A 19,157-nucleotide genomic window follows, 5' to 3' on the forward strand; every position below is an offset into this window, starting at 1 on the left:
ACGCTTGCGACAGGTTTAACGCCCCTGCCACCACTAGGCACTCCCTCGGCACGTAGACCTTAGAGTGGACGAATTTTTTAAAGAGGTTGTCTCCTCGCGGCCCGGGCGGTTAAGCCAAGGCCCCCGTTCCTGACTAACTAGGCTGATAGACATGACACCAACACCTAGCGTCAGGGTTACGGTTTGCGATCGGGGGCACGATTGTGCCTGCCCGGCTGCGCAGTGAAGCACCCACCGGGCCCGACCAACCTCACTCCACAGTGTCCCTCTAACTGGTAGAGAGCACGGGGAGGAGAGAGAACGACGCCACGAAGCGACGATACACACACAAAACAATGTCAAGAACGTGACGCAAACGACAACAAAACGACGACGAAGACGACACGACATATGACGACGACGACACAAATACAAGACTATATACAACATTAAACACTTATATAACATATATATACAACATTAAACAATTAGACCTCAAAATATATAAAAAATAGAGTATGTAAAAATATGTACACATGTGACTGTGTTTACACACATCACCACACAACATGGACCATTCGGAGCTCCGGTGTCCTCGGCTGAACCGAGGCATGGGAGCCTTCCGAATGACGACATCCCTGCATGGATGGACGCCGATGACGATCGTCCATCCCCAACTCGCCGGACTATCGGCCGACATAGTAGCAGTATCCCAAAGGAACGTCTACTATCCCGCCCAGGGCGTACCAGAACCAAACCATTGCTCGGCCACCGTTCCCCGCGGACGTATCCACGAGGATGGGGAAGCCTCCCAATGGCAGGCCCATACTTGGAGGTTGCCCGACTCACGCCCCAACCTAACCTAACCTAACCTAACCTTTTTTTTTTTTTTTTTTTTTTTTTTTTTTTTTTTTTTTTTTTTAACGTGTGGAAAATCTTCAAAAGACCGTCACCCCGCCGGAGGGATGGCGAGGTGGTGTGTGAGACTTGACTCACTAAAAACCACACGGTATACCTCGAGGTGCCTTTGAGCCGAGGACAGGGGTTCGCATTTGCATTCCACCCTGACCCCGGCGGCATGGCCCGTCCTGTAGATGTTGTAGGACGGGCCCCCTCTCTCTGGTTAGGGTGCTCTGGACGCACCCTACCTACTCTTGGAGGCGCGTGGGTACACGCGCGCACCTCCAGGGGCCTGGCTATGGGGCAACGCCTCCCTCAAGGCATCGCCCCGGCCCCTGTGGGGGGTAGAGTCAGGACGGAGTTGGGCTCGTCCCGACGTCTACGCCTGGTCCTCCGGCGGCGGATCACTGGGGCGGATGGGTCGTTCTCACGCTCCCTCTCCGCCGCCTCCTTCTGCGACATCACTGCTTCGCAGAAGGCCACCATTGCCAGCCACGACCTCTCGCTCCTGACCATTTCCCGAACTACATTCGGCAGCGAGAGGTCGTCCCCCACATCCGCGACCAAGACGCGGCGCTCCTCTGCAAAAGCAGGGCACTCCTCCAGCACGTGCTGCGCCGTGTCCTGGTCGCATCCACACTGGTGACAGCAAGTTGTCGGCTCTCTTCTCGCGACGTTACACAGGTACCGCCCGAAACAGCCATGTCCGGACAGCACCTGTGTAAGTCGGTAGGTCAGCGGTCCACGCCGCCTGCCCATCCACTTCTTCAGTACTGGACGGACAGCTTCGACGGTCCTCAGGCCAGCCGTGGGATATGCCAGCCTCTGCTGCCATTTCTCCCTGAGGACTCGCCGAAGATGGGATTTCCGTTCCGCGATTTCCACTCCAGAAGGCTCTCCTCCCTGGGCCTTGGCCTCCGCGCGCCAGTGATATAGAGACGCGCGTGATTCTGCCTCTAGGTCCCAGGGCGGAGAGCCCGCAAGCAAGCACGCCGCCTCACCCGAGATGGTGCGGTACCCTCGGATGGCCCTCACAGCCATCGCTCGCTGCGGACGCAGGAGCGTGGCTGTGTTTTCTCTGGACAGGGCCCCATGCCAAATAGGGGCCCCGTATAGGGCCATCGACTGCACCACGTTCAGATAGAGACGACGGCAATTGCCACCCGGCCCCCCGATATTGGGCAGCAACCAGCTTAGAGCACCGGCCGCCGCCATGAGACGAGGAGCCAGGTTCCTGAAGTGGAACCGGAAATCCCAGCGACTGTCGAGGTCAAGCCCGAGGTACCTGATGTACGGCCTGACCTCCAGACTGTGGCCGCTGACCACGAGACGGGCTCCTGGCGGCGGCGCTCTACGGGGCCCATGAAAACACAGGACCTCCGTCTTGTCGAGCGCCACCTCGAGCCCCAATCTCCTTATTCTGCCGACAACTTGCGTCACACTGGCGGTAGCCAACCGGGCAGCCTCCCGGTAGTCCTGGCCCCGGGAAGTGACCAGCGTGTCGTCCGCGTAGCATACAACGCTGGTACCCCGGAGCAGAGCGCCCCGCAGATTCCAATCGTAGCCGATGTTCCACAGGACCGGACCCAGAACCGATCCCTGTGGAACACCGCGCTGCATCTCCCTCTCTACCATCGCGCCATTCCGCCCGATGCACACCACCTTCCGCTCTTGAAGGTAGGCCCCGATCACGTCCCTCAGGTAGGGAGGCACTCTATGATGTTTTAGTGCCTCCCTTATACACTCGAAGGGGAGGGTGTTGAAGGCATTTTTGATATCCAAGGATACCGCCAACAACACCCCCCCTTTGGCAACCACATTCTCCGAGAGGGCACGGACTTGCGCGATCGCATCTATTGTGGACCGGCCCTCTCGGAAACCGAACTGATTCGGGGAAAGATCGGGACCCACTTCGACCAGGTGCTTGACGAGGCGGCTCACTATAACCCTCTCAAACAGTTTGCCGACCTCGTCAAGGAGCACAATCGGGCGGAACGCCGAGGGAGAGATGGAATCTACGGGGCGTCCCTCCTTACGGAGCAGGACTACCCTGCCCGTTTTCCATTTTTTGGGAAATCGTCCCGACTCCATACACTCGTTAAAGAGGGTATGGAGTCGGTCCCCAAGGGCACCAAGGGCCAAGTAGAGAGCGAGGCCGGGAACACCATCGGGTCCCGGGGCGGTGTTTTTGCCCCGGAGCCTGTCCACGGCCGTGGAGAACTCCGCCGTCGTTATTACTGGCACCCCAGCATCTACGGGACCGCCGTCGTCTTGTTGACGACCGCGCGGCCCCATTGGGGGGGGTGTGAACTCCGGCTGCTCTGGAAACAGAGCTGTCAACACCCCCTCCAATTGCTGGGGCTGGAGGCTCTCTGCCACGGGGGGCGTCCAGGGGCGTAGTTTGCCCCTTACGCTCCTGTATGGGCGCCCCCATGGATCTTTATTGAGAGTCTCCAGGAGTTCCTCCTTGGCTCTCTCTTTGGCCCTGCTGATGGCGAGCTGCAGCGTCTTCTTCTTCTGCGTGTATTGCGCGTGCAGCTCGGCTTCCATAGCGGCGTCGCGGCCCCGCCTGAGACGGCGGTGCCTAGTGTACTGGCGTCTAGCGGCCATGCTTTCAACTCGCAAGGCCGCTATCTCTTCCGACCACCAGTACACTTGACGTCTCGGAGGGGGAGGGCGGGCCCGGGGCATGGCCGCATCGCAGATGCGGGTCATAGCCTCCCCGAGCCAATTAGCTTCCTCCTCTACCTCCACAGGCCTGGATGGAGATGGTGACCAGGCCTGCACTATAGAAGCCTCCACCAGCAAGTCTCTATTGAGACGCTTCAGTGCCCATTTGGGGAACGTCGGAGCGTTTCTCTCCGGGCGATCCGGGTGCGGAGCTCCGGACGGGGGGAGAATGTCGAACCTGATATAACGATGGTCCGACAGGGTCTCCACCTCGTCCATCACCTGCCAGCTCTGCACCCGGCGTGCGATGGATGGAGTGGCAAGGGAGATATCCACTATAGATTCCCCCTGCCATCGCACGCATGTGGCGACCGACCCCACATTTAAAACTGCGAGATCGGACGCCACCGCCCAATCCTCCAGGACCGTGCCTCGCGCACTAGTACTGGGGGAACCCCAAGCCATGGATTTGGCATTGAGGTCCCCCATGACGAGCACTGAACGGGCCGTGTGGACACTTATAACGGTGGCCAGCCCGTTCAGATACTGTTCGAATTCGGCGACGGTCCTGTTGGGAGAGAAGTACACTCCGACGACGACGATTTCCCCCCAACTCACACCTACATATCCCCGGCCCCTGAAAAGGGGAGAGCAGGGAAGGGTGGTCGCGTTTCCCCCGACACGGATGACGGCAACCAGGCCGTCGGAGTCGCCGAACCAATTTACAGATGGCGGAACTCTGTATGGTTCGGCGACTACGACCAGGTCCACGAGCCACTCAGCCGCACTCTGGAGGAGAAGATCCTGAGCTGCGGCCGCGTGGTTCGCGTTTGCCTGTAGGAGACGGAAGGGCCGGGGAGCCATTAAGAGGCCGTCTCCTCTTCCAACCCTGCGTAACTGTTCGTGGTTACGGCGGCGGCGATCGCAGGAGGTGCGGGTGCCGGCCCCTTCCTGGCAGTCTGCTTACGTGGGGAGCAGTTTTTGCTCCCCAGCCAGTGACCCGCCGGTTTTCCTGCATCACGGCAGATTGCACAGTTCGGTGTTGCTGTGCAGCCAGCAGCCTTGTGGCCAGGAGTACTACACCTGTAGCAGAGTCCGCTGCGGTCCCCCTCGTGCGGGCACCTAGTTCTTACATGGCCATTTTGTAGGCATTTATAACACCGCAACGGTCTCTGCTTGAGGAGTTCAGCAGGGGCCGATACCCAACCAATGCGGATGCGGGCTGCCGTGGTGATTTTCTTAATCACCAGGATGGGAGCCCTCACCCAGCATGTGCCAAGACCCGAGGCGTTAATGCGAATTTCCCCTGCTTTCACGTCCTCGGGTCTGCATTCCCCATCTCTGGTGACTGCCTCCACCACGTCCTCCACTGTAACAGAGTCATCCAGGCCCATGATCCGCATTTCTGCAGATTTAGTGGGCCTGGAGACTTGTACTGGATTGTTCACCAGGACTTCACGGAGCTTTGCCGCGAGTGCGTCCGCTTTTCCCCCACTTTCAGAACCTGGGATCTCCAGGATCCTGGCCCCTGTTGCGGCGGATTTAAACCTCACCTCTGATATCCCTAGGGAAGGCAAATCTATCTTTGATTTTGCCTCCCTGAGGATGTTGGCATAGTTTGCCCCTACTTTTTCCGCTTCCGGGGGAAGGGCAAGAATTACAGCCGCAGACCGGGGGGCTCTGAGTTTACTGGGGGAAGGACCCCCCTTCTTCTGAGGCCCGCCGGCTTTTTTGGCTTGGGCTCCAGACGGGCCCGCCTTAGTCTCAGGTCGACCTGTGACACGACCATTCTTTTTAACAACAGTCGCCCACGTGTCTCCCGTAGCGGTTGATTTTTGGGGCTTTGTCCCCTGTCCAGGTTTCTTGGAGGGGGCAGGCTCCGATTGGGCTTTCCCCTTTTTGCCCTTCTTGGCCTTGTTCTTCTTCTTTACAACAGCCACAGAAGAAGTCGAGGCAATTGGCTCCGGTGGATCTGGATGAATCCCAACGTCTATAGGCGCCGAGGACGTTTCGGCATCAGTCACCCTCGCTGTGGCAGTCGGTTGCCTGATGGTCGGCTGTCTTGCTTCCCAGGCGTCAAACCTGAGTTGCATCACTCGCGCGACCTCTTCCGCAATTGTGCGTTTGAGGTCTTCAGACCCGCTTACGCTCGACTGCTGGTTCTGCGACTGCTGCGCCTGAGAGGCCCGTTCATTTTCCACTCTCATCTGGATGACTTCAGCTCTTAGGTCTTCTAGCTGTCTGCGAAGAGCCTGCACCTCCTCTTCCAGTTTGGAGTTGATCGTTCTTAGGCGCTCATTCTCCTCATTGGCTGTTCTTTTGGCCAGGACCTGGGCCGCCTCATTAATAGCTCCCGCTGATTCTTTAAGGGCATTGACGAAGGTGCCCTTCAAGTTTTTAGACTTGGAGGCCACGCTGAGCACCACTTGGATATTCTGTAGCACCTGTCTTTGCAGGGCTTCAACGGTTACGTCATTGGGGTTTGTGTTTCCCCCATCTAGCGTCACTTTGCTCAGCCTGGCCGCCCTTGTCTCAGCCAGTAACTCCTTCTCTGCTTCGTTCTGGAGCATTTGGCGTTGGACTTCCGCCAGTTCCTTTTTGGCCTTAGCCAACCCTACATAGTCCCCAGTTGTTGGGGGTCTACCCCTCGCTCTGCGCAGCGGCCTGGTTTTGTTTGCCTGCGTATCGTGAATCGGTGATTCTGGCTCAGAGCGAGCCGACACCAAACTTGATTCGGAATCATCCGAATCCTCCTCCAACATCAGATGTTTTGTTGATTTGCTTTTTTCCATGATTGTTCCCACGAGCATGGGGGATAGGTTGCGTAGACAGCGTAGCCCCCTGCTACTGCCTACGGTCTTGTACGCCGGGAGGGCGACAGGTGCTCCCGGGTTTTACGCTAGCGACAGGTTTAACGCCCCTGCCACCACTAGGCACTCCCTCGGCACGTAGACCTTAGAGTGGACGGATTTTTTATAGAGGTTATCTCCTCGCGGCCCAGGCGGTTAAGCCAAGACCCCCGTTCCTGACTAACTAGGCTGATAGACATGACACCAACACCTAGCGTCAGGGTTACGGTTTGCGATCGGAGGCACGATTGTGCCTGCCCGGCTGCGCAGTGAAGCACCCGCCGGGCCCGACCATGTCTCACTCTACGATGTCCCTCTAACCAGTAGAGGGCACGTAGAGGAGGAAGCAATCGACGGCGCCAGACGGCGACGACGAAGACACCACAGTGTCGACGAGGACAGGGAACGGGAAGTAGACGACGACATAGAATGACGACAGAAAACAACACGAACCATACCAGCGACGACGGACAAACACTAACTATGTACAACACAACATTAATTTCACAAATATGGACAACACAGTCTATGTACAGTCATGTACAAGTTGGGGATGTGCCAGAGATGACAATCACACCCCACTCATCGGACCATTCGGAGCTCCGGTGTCCTCGGCTGAACCGAGGTATGGGAGCCCGCGAACTACCGACACCTCTGCCTGGATGGACACTGATGGTATTGTCCATCCCCTACTCGCCGGGCTACTGGCCGACATAGTAGCCGTATCCCGAAGGAACGACTACTATCCCGCCCGGGGCGTACCAGAACCAAACCATTGTTCGGCCACCGTTCCCCGCGGACGTATCCACGAGGATGGGGAAGCCTCCCAATGGCAGGCCCATACTAGGAGGTTGCCCGACACACGCCCCAACCTAACCTAACCTAACCTAACCTAACCTAACCTAACCTAACCTAACCTAACCTAACCTAACCTAACCTTTAACCTAACCTAACCTAACCTTTTTTTTTTTTTTTTTTTTTTTTTTTTTTTTTTTTTTTTTTTTTTTTTTTTTTTTTTTTTTTTTTCATCAGGAAAATCCGTCATGGAGACCCATTCGCCATAGGGGGCGAATGGGTACTGCCGGACTCCTACCGGCTAAAAACCTGATGGTATACCTCTCAGCCCTTGGCGGACGAGGACGCGGGAACAGACATTCTTCCGCTTCCCCGCCCTGGGCTCGGATGGACACTCCCGGAAGGCGCCGCGGGGTATACGCCGGGCGCCTCCGCTCGGGCCACTGACCTTCATGGAGCTTTGGATGGCCCTACCCATCCGCCGCTCTGTGGCCCAGGTTGGATTGGATGGACCTACGTGTCCATCCTCTCCCCTCCACTTCCGCTGGCCGGCGCGGGTGCGCGGGCCTTAGGAGCGCGGCATTGCTTGCCGCTGCCTATCCGGTGGTCGGCGTCGCGACCAGCCGTCGCGCAATACCGACAATGCGGCTTTGGCGCGACGCACGACGCGGCCTTGTGACCGGCCTGTCCGCAGCGGAAGCACATGCCGCCGCAGTCCTCTCTCGCGGTGCACCGCTGTCCCACATGCCCCGTGAGAAGGCAGCGGTAGCACCGCAGTGGCCTCGGGTCTAAGGAAAACACCCGCGCCATCGTCCACCCGATTTTGACCCTGCCGGCATCGACGAGGGCCTTTGCAGCTGCCACTGGGCAGCGCACCCATAAGGTGCCCACACCTGAGGAAGTGCGACGGATTTCCCCCGACTTAACGGTTTCTACCGTGCACTTCCCCTCCCGCGCGACCGCGGCAACAACTTCGGCCACTGTGGCCGAGTCGTCCAGGTCTCCGATTCGTAATTCGGCCGATTTCGTCGGCCTGGAGACCCGGACAGACTCCTCTGGCAAGATGGAAGCCAGCTTGTCGGCCAGCAAGTCTGCTTTCTCACCGGAGTCGCCTGGCACCTCAAGGATGCGCGCTCCGGTGATGGCCGGCTTGAACTTTAGCTCGGTTATCCCGAGCTCCGCGAGGGAAATCTTATCTTTCGCCTCGCGGAGCACCGAACTATATGTCATCCCCCCCTTTTCGGCTTCCGGCAGAATTGTCAGAACAATCGCCGATGAGCGGGGGGGCGTAGCCTTCTCTTCTTCGGCTTGGCCGATTCTTTTGTCGCCTGTGTGGGGGCCGCCTGAGCGGCCGGCGCCTTTGTCGATGTCGCCGCAGAGCCCTGTTTGCCCCGCCGCACTACCGTCGACCACCCCTCCTTTGTTGTACTAGTCGACGGCTGCTGGGAGGAGCCAGTGCTCGTACTGGCGACCGGAGCTGGATGTTCCGTGACCTCCTTTTTCTTGTTTGCCGCGGCCCTAGCTGCTAGAGTTTTGGGCGGCGGCGGCACAGTCTTTTGGACGTCCTGCTTGGGAGGCGTCTTCTTCTTCTCCTTTTTCTTCCCTTTTTGGGGAAGTGCCTCCTCTAGTTTGGCAAATCGGGCGTTGAATATCTCACCGATTTGCCTCACTATGCGACCCTCCATATCGTCACTCGGTGTCGGGAGCACCGGTGGGTCGCATGACGTCACCTCCATCTTCTCCGGGGCTGGCGGTGCGACTGCTGGAGCCGGCTCTGCTGAGTTTTGGGAAGCACTCCGCTGTGCCTTCCTCAGCGCCACGTTGCCCGCCAAGACCTTCTGCCTGAGCTCCACATTGTCTTTGACGTAGCGGTCCAGTTGTGCCTCCAATTCGGCGTTCTCCTGCTTGAGCCGGCCAACTTCCGTCGGGTCCGGCCCAGGTGTCACCCCTCGCTTTTTAAGTCCGCGGAGTTCCGCAATCTCCTTGTCCATCTGCGCGAACTCAACGCGGAATCCCGCCATCATCTCTTTTAGGTCAAAGACCTCCTTCTCTAGGCGAGAGTTGGCCGCCCTAAGGCGCGCGCACTCCGCCGTAGCAGACCTGCTCACTAGGACGTCCGAGGCCCGACGAATCGAGGCAACGGCGTCCTTAATCTCCTTGATGACACTTCCCTTTAGATTGCCAGATCGGCGTATGGCCTCCATGATCTGGTGCGCCTCGGCGTCGACCTGCTTCCCTAGGTCTTCCGCGTGGCGCAGCTCCTCCTCCTGTGATGGGCGACGGAATGCTGGTCGCGCCGCCGGTTTCTTCGACGACACATCCGACCCGTCGTCCGAGTCAGTCCTTGCGTTTACGGGCGTAGCCCGCTTACGTTTCCTCTGGCCAGGCTTTGGCACGTCTCGACTCAATGCCGCTTCGAGCTCCGAGTACAGCGACAGAGATGAAGCCGTAAGCTCGGAGTCGAAATCCGAATCCGGGTGAGCACTCAGGGAGCGTGAGACACTAGGTCCCGGCCCCGAAGCGCTATGTCCATGTCCTTGTTTGCCGCCTAGCGACACGCTGCTGCTGCGAGTCAGTCTGACCGCGCAGTCCCTCACAACCACGTCCTTCGCGGACCCACTCTGCTCTCCGTCCTTCGCGGACCCACTTCGTACACCGTCCTTCACGGACCCAACATCGGATTTTTTATTTTGGCTGTCCATATTTGTTCCCACGAGTGTGGGGGAAAGGTTGCACAGCCGGCGTTGCCCCCTGCTACCGACTGCGGCCTAATACGCTTTGGGTGCGGCTGGTGCCCAAAGGTTGGTGCCCTTGCGGCCGGAGTTACTCCTCCGACCCGGCCGCCCCGGAGAACACGCTAACTGAAACGAATTTCAGCAGCGTGCTCCGCGTGACGACCTGTCCCTCGCCAGGCACCGAGCTTAAACAAGAGGTTTTTTATAGAGGTTGACTCCTCGCGGCCCCGGGCAATTAAGCCAAGAGCCCCCGCTCCTACACTGGGCCGATAGACGTGATCACCGACACCCAGTGCAAGTTTACGGTTTGAAGTCAGTTGCACCGAGGTGCTGTCCGGCTGCGCAGTTAAGCACCCCAAAATTTTGACAACCTAACCTAACCTAACCTAACCTAACCTAACCTAACCTAACCTAACCTAACCTTTTTTTTTTTTTTTTCACTTGGAGAAAATCCGTCATGGAGACCCGCCGGCCCCGGGGGAAGCCCGCGGGTACTGTGAGACTCCTACTCACTAAAAACTCCAAGATGTCCCTCACCCAACGCCTAAGCCGGAGTCGCGGGATCGATGACATTCTACCGCAACTCCGGCGGCGGTGGCCCACTCTAGCAGCGGGCCCCATCTCTGCGGGTTCCATAGCAGAACCCACTACTTCCCCTCCTCTTCCCTGGGGAAGGCGCGCGGGGACATGCGCGCGACTTCTTCGGGCCTAGTGTGGTGGGGTGGGACCGCCCCCGCGGTCGTCACCCCGGCCCGGTAGCGATCGAGGAGCGGCTAGTTACCGCCCCTACCTCCCTGATCGCCAGGAGGGGGGACTGGGCTCGTGGCCCGTCTCCATCCCCTCCTCCTGAACGCTCCTTCGGCCTGGGGCCTGAGTGGCTGGCCGTTTCGCCTTCTTGTTTTTGGGCGGGGTGCATGATTTCGCACCCACCCAATGGTTCGCCGGACGACCCAGCGCGGCACAGACGACGCACCGCGGATCAGCTGTGCAGGTTGCCGCACGGTGACCTTCTTCCCCGCAACGGTAGCAAAGACCGCTGCGATCCTGGGTGTGTGAGCACTGATTGCTCACATGTCCTCCTTCCAGGCATCGGAAGCATCGCAGCGGCCTTTGCCGCAGGAGCTCCGTCCGTGCTGACACCCACCCGATGCGAATGTGCTTCGCGGTGGTCGCCTTCTTAATGGCCGTTACGGGGCCGCGAACCCAGCAGGTCCCCATCCCGAAGGAGTTGCGGCGGATGTCACCCACTCTCACCGCTTCCGGCTGGCAATCCCCAGCTTGGGCAACTGCCGCCGCCACCTCCTCTGTCGTAGCAGAGTCGTCCAGGCCCATCACGCGCATTTCCGCAGTTTTGACGGGCCTGGCCACCTTTGCCATATTCTCCGGGATAAATTCCCGGAGCTTCGACGCCAGGGCGTCGGCTTTCCCACTACTCTCTGCGCCAGGGATTTCCAGAATTCTGGCTCCGGTAATGGCCTGGCGCAATCTGAGCGCTTCAATACCGAGTGGCCGAAGATCGACTCGGTTTTTCGCCTCCAACAAGATGTTGGCGTACGTCACGCCTTCCTTTTCCGCAGCCGGGTCGATGGTTATTACCACCGCCGCAGAGCGGGGCGGTTTTAACTTCGACGGGACTGGCGCAGTGGCCTTCGCCGGCTTTGATGTGCCTGGCTTTGGCCCCTGACGGCTCGTTGATGGTGTCGCCTGGCCCTCCGTGACGTTCACCATTTTCCCCCGCTTCCCCTTAACGACGGTGGCCCAAGAGGTTTCTGCCGTTGGGGTTGCCGGGGGGGAGCCTCTCTCTACCGGTTGGGAGGCCGTTTGGGCTGCCTTCTTGGGCTTCTTTTTGCCGCCCTTGGCCTGGGGTGCTGACCCCTGTGCGTCTTTCCTTGAGCCACCCGTTTTAGCTTGAGGGACTGATCCCCGGCTTCCGTCATCGTTGGCGGGTGGACTTCTTTCGGGCGGGAGGAGGCGTCCTTCGATGCTTGCCATACGGCCATCGATCATCTCCCCCATACGCCTGACCAATCTCTCCTCCATATTTTCGAAGACCCGGGAATTCCCCATAGGTGCTTCTGTCTCTGCCGGTATTTTCTCGCCAGTCGAACGCGATCGGGCCACCTCCTCGCGTAGGGCTGCCAGTTCTGCGTCGAGACGGGCGAACTCTTGCCTGAAGCTGGCAATCTTTGCCTTGCCCTCCGCCACCTCCTTCTCGAGACGGGAGTTGGCAGCACGTAAACGTGCGCACTCTACCGTGTCCGATCGCGTTTTAAGGACTTCCGCCGCTCGACAAATTGAGGCAACGGAGTCCTTGACGTCTTTTATTACTGTCCCTTTTAGATTGGCCGACTTTCGGATAGCATCAAGCACCCGACTGGCCTCCCTTTCTATTTGCTCCCCGAGCTCGTCAGCGGCCCGCGTCTCCTCATTGAATGAGGGTTTGCGGGAAACCGTACGTGCTGGGGGTTTCCTTATCCGTTTGGCCGGTTCCGCCTCTGGCATCGTCTTCTCGGCTTCTTCCAGGGCCAACATAGCCTCCCGAATGCCATCCGACGGCTCTTGGGAGTAGGCCGTGTCATCGTCCGTGTCGGTCGCCGTCATCCGCTGTAGGCAGACTCTGGCTTCCTTAAGGCCTAAGGGGCCTCTTTAGTCGTAGCAGATGTAGTTGCTGCACCTGCCGGCTTCTTTTTCGGCGGCATTGCCACCGGTTCTGGGAAGTTGTTCTCACCGTGGAACCGGTACCCGAACATTTTCCGGATGTCCCCCACAGGGCTTTTTGTGACAGGGGTTGTTCGCCCACTGCAATCAGACTCTGAGTCCGCATCCGTACGACGCCTCTTCCGTCTTGATGATCTACGGGGGCCCTCAACTGAAGACCTCCCGTCGTCGTCTAGCGACATACAGGAGCTGGAGAGGTCGGACCCCAATTCCAGTTCCTGCTCCGCCAACTCCAACTCGCGTGCTAGCTCGCCAAACGCTGCCGCATCTTCTGCGCTCATTCCACCTATCGCTTTGTCCATCAGTTCTTGGTCCTTTGAGGACCCCGCCTTCTCTCCGTCCTTCTCAGACACCACCTTCCTCACCTTCTCTCCGTCCTTCGCGGACACCATCTTCTCTCCGTCCTTCACGGACCCTACATCGAAGTTTTTGTTTTTTGCAGCTTCCATTTTTGTTCCCACGAGTGTGGGGGAAAGGTTGCACAGCCGGCGTTGCCCCCTGCTACCGACTGCGGCCTAATACGCTTTGGGTGCGGCTGGTGCCCAAAGGTTGGTGCCCTTGCGGCCGGAGTTACTCCTCCGACCCGGCCGCGCCCCGGAGAACACGCTAACTGAAACGAATTCCAGCAGCGTGCTCCGCGTGACGACCTGTCCCTCGCCAGGCACCGAGCTTAAACAAGAGGTTTTTTATAGAGGTTGACTCCTCGCGGCCCCGGGCAATTAAGCCAAGAGCCCCCGCTCCTACACTGGGCCGATAGACGTGATCACCGACACCCAGTGCAAGTTTACGGTTTGAAGTCAGTTGCACCGAGGTGCTGTCCGGCTGCGCAGTTAAGCACCCACCGGACCTGACTTGCCAGTAGGCAAAGAAGGAAAAGGAAGAAACGAAAACAGAACGACAGAAAAGAATGAAAGAGAAAGAAAAGAAAAAGACGAAAACAGAAAAAGACAAAAGAAGTGCCTACTCCTACTCGCCGGACTATCGGCCGACATAGTAGCAGTATCCCGAAGGAACGTCTACTATCCCGCCCAGGGCGTACCAGAACCAAACCATTGCTCGGCCACCGTTCCCCGCGGACGTATCCACGAGGATGGGGAAGCCTCCCAATGGATGGCCCATACTTGGAGGTTGCCCGACACACGCTCCAACCTAACCTAACCTAACCTAACCTAACCTTTTTTTTTTTTTTTTTACAAGGGGAAATCCATCATGGAGACCCGCACGCCCCGGGGGAAGCGTGGGGGTACTGCCGGACTCCTACCGGCTAAAACCCCTTGGTGTCCTCCGAGCGCTTTGGTGCCGGGGTTACGGGATCATGATGATATTCTACCGTAAACCCCGGCAGCGCGGGCTATTCAGCCCCACTCCTGAGTGGCGCGCGCGGACACCACGCGCGCCAACTCCTGGCCTCATCCCGCCTTAGGTGACAGCCGACGCCCCCGCATCGGCTGCCGCGAGGCCCATGGTGGGAGGTGACGGGCCGGACTCGGCCTCCATCTCCTCCACTCTCGCCGCCTGTTTTGGCGGACGGCACCCCTTGGTGCTGCCCATCCTGTGGTCCGCCTTCTTCTTGGCCGCTGCACAGTATGGGCAGTGTGGCGAAGGGGCGGTGCACGATGCGGCCTTGTGGCCGTCTTGACCGCAGCGGAAACAGACTCCGCCGCGGTCCTCCTTGGCGGTGCACCGCTGGCCCACGTGACCCGTGAGCAGGCAGCGGTAGCACCGCATCGGCCGGGGGTCTAAGGACCGCACCCGTGCCATTGTCCACCCAAGTTTGAGTCGGCCAGCGTCGACCAGCCGCTTCACCGTCCCGACCGGGCACCGGACCCACACAGAACCACTCCCTGAGGGAGAGCGCCGGATCTCCCCCGTTTTCACGGAGGCCTCGGCGCAGTCTCCCTCTCGTGCTACGGCTGCCACCACATCGGCTACCGTTGTAGCGTCGTCCAGGTCCAGTATGCGGATTTCCGCGCACTTTACTGGCCTGGTTACGCCGACTAGTCCTGCCGGTAAGACCTCGGCAAGTTTAGCAGCGAGGGCATCTGCTTTCCCGCCACTCTCCTCCACTGGGCCCGGTACCTCTAGGATACGGGACCCCGTTACTCCCAGCCTGAAGCCCAGCTCGGTGATTCCGAGGGCCCCCAACTGGATCTTCTGTTGGGCCTCTCGGAGCACCGAGCTGTAGGTTGATCCCGCCTCCGCAGCTCCCGGCTTCAGTGTTAACACTATCGCCGAGGAGCGCGGTGGGCGGAACTGCCTCCTGCGTGCCTTCTTCCGGGCGTCCTCACTTTGGGCCTCCTTCTGGGATGGTCCCGTCCCTCCAGTGGGCGTCTGGGTGGCTGGGGCAGACTCCTTGCCCTTCGCCCCCCTGGCGCGATTCCCACGACGGACGACCGTCGTCCACTGCTCCTGTGTCGAGGGCGGCGGCTGAGAGGCGCTCACCCCTGCTCTGCTAGTACTGGCTACAGGGGCCGTACTTGCTCCTCCTTTCTTGGCTGCCCCAGGTGTTCGGGGTGCTGCTGTTGTCCTTTTAGGCGGCGGTTGTTGAGGCCTGCCCATGAGCTCTTCTATCCTCTCAAACCGGGCATTAAAAATGTCCCCGATTTGACGGACTATTCTCGCCTCGACGCCCTCGGTGATGGGTGGCGTTTCGCTCGACTCAACACCTTGGGCGCCGGATGTCACATCCATGGCCGCACTTTGTGGCTGGTTCGCCAGTGCGACTTTGGCTGCCGCCAATTCACTTTGCGCCTTTGACAGCGCCAAGCGGTCCTCCGAACTCTTCTTCATTAACTCCTGGAAGGAGTTGCGGGTTGCGGCAATCTCGCGCTCCCATTCTGCCCTCTCCGCCTTGAGCATCGCCAGTTCGTCAGAGCTCTGGGCGGCAGACCCCATGGTCTTCCTCTTCAAGTCCCTCAGTTCCACGTAGTACTTGGCGGACTCTTCCCTCATTGCGGTCATCATCTCCCGCATGTCCGCCAAGTCACGTGACAATCGGGAATTCTCTCGGCGCAGAGCTGCGCACTCGGTCGACGCTGTCCTCCCGTCAAGAGATTCAGACGCCGCGCGGATGGTAGCGACGGCGTCCTTTATCTCCTTCACTACTGTGCCCTTCAAGTGGCCGGATTTCCTCACAGCCTCTAGAACCTTGAGGGCACTCTCTTTAATGTCCGTCACTAACACGTCGGCGCGCTTCGCGTCCTCATCTGAGGGTCTGCGGGTGGTAGGGCGCGCCGCCGGTTTCGGAGCACTCGCTTTCTTCGGTGCGGGTCTTGCCTCCGTCTCCATTTCTCTCCGGGTGGCGGCGGCCAAATCGGCCTTCGCCTTCTCCAAGTCCGGGTCCTTCGGTGGTGGCCTCTGCTTAGACCTTGGGGTTGCGACCACTTCCACAACCTCCACCTCCTCATCGAATGTCATATCCGGGTAAACTTCCACCTCAATCATTCTCCGTTTGCGCAGCGAAGCCCGAGATGTGCTGGGCTCGCTTCCTACCGCAGCGCCGTCCTCTGAGTATAGTGAGAGTGACGAGTCAGAGCGCTCCATGTAGTACTCCGCCTCGTCACACTCACTTCGACTCCTCCGATCTAACTCCACGTCCCTCATCATCACCACTTTCATCTCTCCTCTTCCCTTCACTCCCACTCCTCTGGCCTCAGTTGCCCCCTCCAGATACACGGGGCTGACCGCCCCCGGCTTACCCGGTGCGACGGTGGAGGATTCTCCACCCGATTTACGGGTGGTACCTCCCTGGAGTATTTTGTTTTTCCTGTCGGCCATTTCATCTGTTTCCTTTTTTACCCGGGTCTGGTCCCGCATACAAAATAGAAAAGGAAAACGAAGAACAAAATAAAACTATAGAAAAGAAGAAAGGACAGAAAAGAACAGACAAAACAAAACAAAACAACAAAAAGAACAAAATATAAAACGAAGAGAAAATAAAAGAAGACTAAAAAGAAGAAGAAGAAATATTTACAACACTAAACTAACTATTTACAAATAAATAACTTAACCAACCTTTTTTTTTTTTTTTTTTTTTTTTTTTTTTTTTTTTTTTTTTTTTTTTTTTTTTTTTTTTTTCACGTCAGGAAAATCCATCATGGAGAACCATTCCCTTAGGGAAGAATGGATACTGCCGGACTCCTACCTGCTAAAAACCTGACGACTGTTCCTCCTCGACATAATCGCCGTGGCCATGGGATACGCAAAGCATTCACCAAGACCACCGGCATGGTTCCCATCGAAGGGACCTCCATCTAGGCGTGCAGGGAACAGTCTCTGCACGCCACCTCCAGACCCTAAAACCTCCCCGGCGAGCTTCGGATTGCCCTAACAATCCTCCACCCTAGGGTCAATTTTGGAGTCGATGCACACCTGATTTTACTCAAGTGTCCATCGACTCCCCCCCCCACCTGTGGCCCGTGCCGCGGCTCGGGCCTTTGGCGGGCGACACTGGTTTGTGACGCCCACTCTATGGTCGGACTTGCGACCCGCCGCGGCACAGTACCGGCATTTCGGTGATGGCGCGGCGCACCGTGCGGCCTTATGGCCGGGCTCGCTGCAGCGGAAACAAATTCCGCTGCTGTCTTCCCCGGCGGTGCATCGGATACCCACATGGCCTGTAAGTAGGCACCGATAGCACCGCTGAGGACGCGGGTCCAGCGACTGTACCCGCGCCATCACCCACCCTATCTTTAGTCGGCCGGCCTCGGCTAGCTTCCTCGCGGCGGCTACAGGGCACCGCACCCACACGGAGCCCGTACCCTGGGAGTTGCGCCGGATTTCCCCGGTTTTCACCGAGGACTCCAGGCAACCCCCCTCGCGCATCACAGCGACGACCACGTCAGCTACCAGCACCGAGTCGTCCAGGTCTCCGATCCTCAGTTCGGCCGACTTGACTGGCCTGGAGACCCGGACTGCGTCCTCGGGCAGGACCTCCTCGATTCTGGCAGCCAACGCGTCTGCCACCTCGCCTGTGTTTGCGCCAGGGATTTCCAGGATACGAGCCCCGGTTCTTCCCACTCGGAACCTCAGGTCGGTGATACCGAGCTGGGCCAAGGAAATCTTGGCTTTCGCTTCGGTGAGCACCGACCTGTAGGTGACGCCTCTCTCCTCGGCTCCCGGCCTCATGGTGAGAACCACCGCCGATGACCGAGGAGGGCGTGCTTTCGCCTTCTTCTTCCGAGCGGGTTCGTTCCGCTGCGGTGCCGCTGTTTGGCCACCACGTGGCCCCTTCGCTGGGCGCGCATTGGCGGGAGCCGCCTGGCCTGCGCCAGCGCCTTTGCGCTTGCCGCGCCGTACAACCGTCGACCATCCCTCCTTGTTTGCTGAGGTCGACGGTTGCGGGACTCCTCCTCGCTGGGCTCCCCGACCTGCGGGACCCTATCGGCCGCTGCACCGGATGATCCGGCAGTAGGCGTACTCTTGGCGGCCTTTTGTGGCCGCGTTCTCTTCGCCGAGATCCTCTCCTCCATCTCGGCGAAGCGGGTGTTCATTATTTCGCCTACTCGCCGGATAATCCGGTCTTCGGCGTCCTCCGTCAGGGTCCGGGGCGTGGCACCTTGCGGCGCTTCCGCCGTGGTCCCCGAGATGACCACTGGAGGCAGCTCGGCAGCGGTTTTGGCCTCATCCAATTGCCGCAGCGCTTTATGAAGGGCGGCGCGGTCGAGAGCGTTCGAGTCCTTGAGCTCCTTCAACTGTCGAACGCTGTCGCGCGCCTGCCGCTCCCACTCCTCGCGCTCCGCCTTCAACGCGGCCAGTTCTTCGGCCAGCGCGGCGGAAGACTGCGACGCCATCTGGAGCTGTCGGAACTTCTTCCTCTCCTCGACAGACTCCTTCAGCATCGCAGCCTTCATCTCCCGGACCTCGTCCAACTCCTCACGGAGTTTGCGGACCTCCCGCCTGAGGGCTTCCTCCTCCGGGTTTGACGACCTTTGCCTCAGGGCACCCGACGCCGATCGGATGGTGTGGATGGCGCGGTTGATCTCTCCGACTATAGTGCCCTTCAGGTTGCTGGACTTTCTGACTGCAGCAAGGACCTGAAGGGCACTATTTTCCACCTTGGCGCCCAGCTCGTCGGCGCCCAATGTGGCATTCTCCTCCGAGTCTCTTCGGACGCGCGAGACGGACCTGGACGATTCGGGTCCAGAGGCCGAAACCCCTGTCTCCGATCGCGCCGCAGACTTGGCCGTTCGCGCTCCCCTCTTGGCCGTTGGAGGGCCCCTGGCCCTGCTCCTCCGTGCAGCAGATGACAGCTGCACGTGGTCGGCTTCATCGTCATCGGAGTCCAGCTCCTCCTGACCTCTCTCTGCGATCCTCCTCTTTCGATGTTTCTTGGGGGGCGAGGTACTCCCTCTCGCCTCCCCAAGGTTGTCATCGGACCGGAATGACATTGAGGACCCTGTGCATTCCGAGTCCATGTCCGCTACGTGCAGTTCGAGGGCCTCCAGGTAACTAACGGCCCCGTACTTCCGTATCAGCTCCTTCTGATACCTCTCCTCATCGCTGCCCGTGT

General features: G+C 59.0%; 1 protein-coding gene across 1 annotated transcript; it reads right to left on the reverse strand.

Moving 5' to 3' along the window:
* Positions 1-14,065: 14,065 nt before the first annotated feature.
* LOC131854070 (uncharacterized) lies at positions 14,066-16,423 on the reverse strand. The gene has a single exon (XM_059205194.1). The coding sequence runs from the start codon at positions 16,421-16,423 to the stop codon at positions 14,066-14,068; it is 2,358 nt and encodes a 785-aa protein (XP_059061177.1).
* Positions 16,424-19,157: the final 2,734 nt, after the last annotated feature.

Source organism: Achroia grisella, unplaced genomic scaffold (assembly GCF_030625045.1).
Source record: "Achroia grisella isolate CSIRO2021 unplaced genomic scaffold, CSIRO_AGI_Agris_v1 utg947, whole genome shotgun sequence".
Taxonomy (NCBI): Eukaryota; Metazoa; Arthropoda; class Insecta; order Lepidoptera; family Pyralidae; genus Achroia; species Achroia grisella.

What these genes read in the sequence shown, in the direction of transcription:
- LOC131854070 (XM_059205194.1), bottom strand. Translation starts at nt 16,423, where the DNA reads ATGGCCGACAGGAAAAACAAAATACTCCAGGGAGGTACCACCCGTAAA.